Source organism: Pipistrellus kuhlii, unplaced genomic scaffold (genome assembly GCF_014108245.1).
Source record: "Pipistrellus kuhlii isolate mPipKuh1 unplaced genomic scaffold, mPipKuh1.p scaffold_m20_p_1, whole genome shotgun sequence".
In the NCBI taxonomy this organism is placed as follows: Eukaryota; Metazoa; Chordata; class Mammalia; order Chiroptera; family Vespertilionidae; genus Pipistrellus; species Pipistrellus kuhlii.
Window position 1 is genome coordinate 136,420,273 of NW_023425404.1, and position 6,397 is coordinate 136,426,669.

The 6,397-nt window shown below is 44.6% G+C and overlaps 1 protein-coding gene across 1 annotated transcript; it reads left to right on the forward strand.

The window, feature by feature from the left end:
* Nucleotides 1–557: 557 nt before the first annotated feature.
* On the forward strand, nucleotides 558–5,589 carry DDIT4L (DNA damage inducible transcript 4 like). Its single transcript, XM_036410573.2, has 3 exons — nucleotides 558–810; nucleotides 1,138–1,276; nucleotides 3,185–5,589. Exons 2-3 carry the CDS (start codon nucleotides 1,183–1,185, stop codon nucleotides 3,673–3,675), a joined length of 585 nt encoding a protein of 194 aa, XP_036266466.1. The 5' UTR covers nucleotides 558–810; nucleotides 1,138–1,182; the 3' UTR covers nucleotides 3,676–5,589.
* Nucleotides 5,590–6,397: the final 808 nt, after the last annotated feature.

Here is a 6,397-nt window from a genome sequence, read left to right on the forward strand (position 1 = left end):
ATGAAACAGCACGGAGCGAGCGTGCCAGGAGCCCTTCCTAAACTGTGGAGAGCCTTTTGATGCCTGAAAGGAAAGCTAGCACTGAGCGGACAGGGACGCGGGGTAGCATTGACTTGGTTAGAGACCGCCAGAACTAAGTGCATCCATAATGCTCACTGAGCATGGAAAAGGAGTCAAGCAAAATGTTCTTTAGGACCCTGCAAAGCCCCGGGTCAGGGTCACAGACAAAGGGCCGAAAGCTTCCCGCGGCCCAGCCCGGGACTGAACCTCAGGGCCCCGCGGCGGGAGGGAGTGGGTGCGCGGGAGCGCGCGGGCGGAGGAGTGGCCTCCAGGCACCCGGGTTGGGGGGCGGAGGCAGTGGTCCGTTTGGGGGCGTGGGGTGCACCCGGAGTTGCGGTCACGGTACCCTGTGGCCCACCCGGGAATCAGCTGTGTAACAACCGTGCTGCAAGCCTGTGCTCAACTCCAGCGGCCCTTGGGGTGGAGTTGCAGCCCTGAGCCGCGGCGGGCGGGGCGGGCCGGGCGGGCGGGCAGGTGGGCGGGGCGGCCGCCGGGGAGGACCGGGGCCTATAAAGTGCCCGCTGCCCCCGAGGCGGCGGCGCAGTTCCGTGGGGCGGGTGCTAGGTGGGTTGGGACCCAGCGGGGTGCGGATCGCTGCTGGGGTCTGCAGGTCCCAGGACCCCCCCCCCCCAACACCCCAGGGAGCAGGCTCCAGCGGAGAGGGTCTGCCCCCTCTCACTCCCGGACTCATTGAACCCGCAATCCGCAGCGGTGCCGGCGAGCGCATCGGCCTCAGCCAACTCCCGGCAGGTGAGCCAGGCGGCGGCCTGGAAGTGGGGTGCGCAGAGGCGGGGGGTTCCGGGGGGGGGGGTGCCTGTGGTGCCCCGGCCGGAGCCGTGGAGGGGGCTGAGCCCCGCGGGACAAGTCGGCTAACTTTGAATGAGTTTCAGGCTGCAGCAGAAGTTGGCATCTCCGCTGGCGAGACTGCAAACTGGAGTTGCAGGGACCGGGGTTCCTTCCCTTGGGGAGAAGGGGTGCTGGGCTAGTAGTGCGTTCTGTGTGCGCGGGGCGTTTCAGGAGCCTCTGCCCGTCTTTCCGGCTCTTGCAAATCTGTCCTCGTTGCCCACTTTTTCCCAGCGCCCCAGGCCGTTCTTCCCCGCGAGGGAAACTGAGCCGTTGACCATGGTTGCCACTGGCAGTTTGAACACGAAGAACCCGGGCAGCAGCGTCTCCGAGCTGCTGGACCACGGCTTCTACCCGCGGAGCCTGATCAATGGTGAGTTTCCCAGGGCCGCCTCTCCCTGCTCCAAAGGTGGCAGCCTCCCTATGGGTGGGATCGGTTTGGCAGGCAGGCGGTGTCGCCCCCTTTCCTCGGTGGAGCTGCCACAAAATCCATTCGAGGACCTTCTCTCCAAGCTTTCTAGCAACTTCTAACCATGGTAGTGAGAAACAAAAAGTAGCACAATAAATAAATAAATAAATAAATACACACACACACACACACACATACATATACACATATATACATACATACATACATACATACATACATACATATATACATACACACATATATACATGCGTAGATATTGAGGGGTGCATAGGTATGGTATGTTGCTGACAGGCTCTTTGGGGTGAAAAGTTATGTAGGCTCCTGACCTTACCTGGCTATAAAGTTTTGGTGAATCTTAAGTGTTCAGTTATGTGTGTTTCAACAAGTGTCTTCACCCTGTAGTCACCACCATGACCCTCTCTCCCCAAATGCCCATGTAACCTATTCCCCACCCTCCCTCTCTCCTGTTTACTTCTGCCTCCAGAGTTTCATGTAAATGGAATCATATAAAATGCACTCTTTTGTAACTGGCTTCTTTCACAAAGCTTAATTCTGTTGAGATCCTCCCGTGGTTGTTGCTTCTCTCGGTATGTGCTCCCTTTTATTGCGGTGTAATGTTCTGTGTGTGGATATAGCCATTACTCTGTTTTTAATGCCAGAGGACAATGTTAAGACTGCAGGGATGCTGGTCATGCTGCCACTTGCCATTTTAAACAGCAGTTTCTAAGCTCACATGTTGCTCTGCCATGAGGAGCTGTGTGGGCATAGGCCGATGAAGACCTGTGGGCCCTCCTCATTTAGAAGGCAATGTGGCTGATCTAATTTTATAGGCCAACTCTAAAGTCTCTACCTTCAGCATATGAAGCTTTATAAATTGGATTGCATTTGTTTTATTTAGTTATTTTTAAAAAAATAAGAAAAACAATGATCCAAAAGAATATGCATGTGGGGAAGCCACAACAGCCAATGAGGAGGAAGTAGGCTTAGGGAAGAGAGCCCTCAGCACCTCTGCCTGCTCCCAGTTGACTGTGTATAGCATCTTGCCAAGTGGTAGGATTAATTTGGAAGGTAGGTGACCAAATGCAGACCTATCTCTTTTCCTTGCGCAAATCTAATTTTGTTTTCCTAGGACTATTTTGTTTTGGTTGGTCACGGAAAACTACCCAGCCAGTTATAAATATCCTGGTGGACCTCAAAGGTCTTCTCTGAGCAATTTTTAATCAAAGAGGTTGAAGCTAAAATTGGAATTTACAGGCCATTCCAGTACAGACTTTTAAAGAAAGAAGCGGACTTAATAACTATTTAATATAGCTCCTCAGATTCATCTTTAAATTCATCACTTAAGAACAATAGCAAAAATTTGATATTTTAAAGCAATAAACTCATATATTCTTAGAGTCAGAAGGTAGCAGTTTCTTAGTTTAAAAAAAATGTATATAACCATTTTTACTCTAGAAGTAATGCAAGTTCCTTGTAAAATAAGTAGAAAAGTTTCCTAAGCAAGTAAAGGAGCAAGAAATGAAAGAAAGTCACTAGTAATCTAGGATACCCATAGATTTTTGATCCATAGTCTTTAAGATTCTGTGTGTGTACACATAAATTTTTAAAAAATGGTTGTATCCTATCCACTCTATTTATCAAAATATTTCATAAATGAAAGGTCAAATGACTTGCTGTACTAGTATTACCCCACTAGTTAGTAGCAAAGTGAGATCAGCTGATCCAATATCGGATACATATTGGAAACAGGTAAATGTGATAGAGACCAATGTTGCTATCTTGGTATGTTTTTCCTGCTCCTGGATTTCTTTCTTATTTATTTATTTTACTTCAAACTTCTATTTTCTGCAGATTTTGACTACTGGGATTATGTTGTTCCCGAACCCAACCTCAATGAGGTAATATTTGAGGAGACAACTTGCCAGAGTTTGGTCAAAATGCTGGAGAACTGTCTGTCCAAATCCAAGCAAACCAAATTGGGTTGCTCCAAAGTCCTTGTCCCTGAGAAACTGACCCAGAGAATTGCTCAGGACGTCCTCCGCCTCTCCTCCACGGAGCCCTGCGGCCTGCGGGGGTGTGTCCTGCACGTGAACATGGAAGTGGGCAACGTCTGTGTCAAGCTGGACAGGATTGTGTGCGACTCCACTGTGGTGCCCACTTTTGAGCTTACACTCGTGTTTAAGCAGGAGAACTGCTCATGGACCAGCCTCAGGGACTTTTTCTTTAGTCGAGGTCGCTTCGCATCCAGCCTCAGACGAACTCTGATCCTGAGCTCAGGATTTCGACTTGTTAAGAAAAAGCTTTACTCCTTGATTGGAACGACAGTCATAGAAGAATGCTAAGAGGAGAAACATTTTAAAAGGTCTTTTTTATAATTGGGGAATAAAACTCTGCAGCTGCTCAGTCACCGTCATTGTAGTTTGCCCTGCCTGCTTTCAATGAAAAGCCCCACATCAAGTTCTTCTGTATTTCACAGTCACAGCAACCCCAACTAAAGGGGTTATTCTGTGGCTTTTGAGAAATGAACCCCATGTCTGCATTATATCACTTTTTTTTTTTTTAACAAAATGGAATGGAATGAAATGGAATAAGGAAGGAAAAGGAGCTATCCACTGTAGCTTTGTATTTGACTACACAAAGTTTTCCATGTAGTCTTGCTGATAGACTATTAAACCAACCTGTTTAGTTTGATTTTCATATTGCTTTTCTTTTTTTCTGTAAGTTTTCAGAGTGATCCTGTCAATCACAGAATCTTACTGAGTGATGCTTAGTCCATCAAAACTTCCAGAAGCCCACACCACCAATTTCCTGTTCCTACTCTAATTTGAAGGGTCTTATCCAGGAGAATAGAATTAAGTGGGTGAGCATAATTAACTCTTAACCCCATGCAAGAGTGAATAAGAAACTATCAGGAGAACAGAACTACTTCACAGTTCCGTTTTGTTTTTTGCATTCTCCCCACTATTCTGGGTATTTTTGTTTGTTTGTTTTAGTGTGTGTTTTTAAACATGTTTTATTGATTTTTAGAGAAAGGGAGAGAGAGAAACATCCATATGAGCGTGAAACATCGATTGGCTGCCTCCTGCATGCCCCAGGGATTAAACCCGCAACTCAGGCATGTGCCTTGGCTGGGAATGGATGGAATAAGCAACCTTCTGTGCACAGGAGGATGATCAACCAACTGAGCTACACCAGCCAGGGTTTCACTCTTCTGTTCTAAAGAGGTGGCCTAAACTGAAGCTGCCATTTATAACTACAGTATTGTTTTTAATAACTTCATGGACAATATAAACTCAGTTTTTCTAGTGCTCAAGTGTTGAATGATACCTTTAAACTAAAAAAAAAAAAAAAAAAAAAAAATGGAAAATGTTAAGCTGTTATTTTGCATATAGTTGGTTCCTTTTTTTTTTTTTTTTATGTGAGTGAATATGGAGTTAGGACATGAGTTCTCAGTTCTCATCCCTTCCTCATTTGTTGTATCATCTAGCTTCTTTACACTATGACATATGCTTAATCTCAGATGAACCCTCCCACCAGTCAGTGTTATCTTATCCCTGGCCTCTCCTACAAACTCATCTATCTTTACACATTCTTCAAAGGAGATAGCTGTAGACTACCACTGTTCATTAGTAAGATGGGTCTATTACAACAGACTAGAGAATAAAAGCCAGGATGGAACTCAGCTTTCTTCAACCTAGGATTCCTGTTCCTAGGGGACAAGAAAGGCCTTAAGTTTATCTTATTCTTACTGCCTAGATCATTAGTCTTTTTTATGTTAATGAGAGAATGTAACCTCTACACTACAGTGTTCATTTCTGCAAATCTTTCATATCCTTACTATAGGTCATGAATAAGGACTTTATTCACATCTTCTGTCCAAGCTATTAGCATCACTACATACCTGAGGGTGGTAGGGACCCATGGCTTCATCCCGGTGTAACTCAAAAGTGGGTAGATCCTGTTACTCTTCCTATAGGAATCACTGTCGGAATCATTAAGCCCTCTCTAGGACTGGGCTAGCATAAGTCAACCTTGTTTTGCTTGTCTATTATTAGTTTGGGTTCTGAAGGTCACTGTGATTCTGTGGGCGAGGCTTCTCCAGCAGGATGTAGAGCTGTTGTCCCTTTTCCTCTAAACAGTTGTCTTTTATGTTCACGAAGTGGTGATAATGGCTCATGGAGACCTTTAATTACTATTTCTGTTAAAGGAAATTAAAGTTTGTCTATTTTTGACAATAAAGCATCATATATTTTTAATCTTTTGTCCTCTTTATCTTTTCTGAGTTTTATTCAATGATCACCCTCAAATATATTTGACAGTATTTGAAGGAAAATGACAAAACATTTATCTATCACGTGTTTTGCTTCATAATTTTTCAAATACAAAAGTACATTTTATAGGCAGACAATAATTTGAGCTCCTTTGGCAACCACCTTTAAAAACAACAACAACTTATGGTATGAAGCTTTTCCTATAGTTCTCCTACCGCCCAAATGCAAATATATCAAATTGTGAGATCAGTGTACATTTTTATTTTTGTCAGAAAATTCTATTGAATCATGTCTTTCTAGTATCACTGTTATTCATCTTACCTGTCCTGTCTGCTTCAAAATTTTGGTCATTAGCTCACATCTCTTACTACATAACACATTTAGTAAGACTTGCTAACTGGTGGGCACTATACTAGGTGCTTTATATAAATTCTTTCATTCCTCACAAGAGTCCTATGAAATGAAACTACAGTCATCTCCATTTTATAGATAAGTGACCAGACACAGTGAGGTTAAGTAACCTGCCCAATGCCACCAAGTTAGGCAACAGAGCCAGAGTATAAAACCAAGCCAACTGCTGCCTCCAAAAGCCCAACCAGCACAGAGACCACATCCACAGAACCAAGAGTCTGCAAAGACAATGTCAAACACTTGCCCCTAAATTTCAAAGTACAGTTCTTATGGTGATTTCTTGTCAGATAGGAAAAAGGAAGAAACTACAGTACCGACAATATTCCCCATTCACTGGAGCAGAGCTGTGCTTAGAATAAGAAGTCCACATGTTTAAAAGATG

Coding starts and splice junctions, on each gene's coding strand:
- DDIT4L (XM_036410573.2), top strand. CDS start 1,183: ATGGTTGCCACTGGCAGTTTGAACACGAAGAACCCGGGCAGCAGCGTC. Junction 1,277..3,184: donor CCCGCGGAGCCTGATCAATG/GTGAGTTTCCCA, acceptor TATTTTCTGCAG/ATTTTGACTACTGGGATTAT.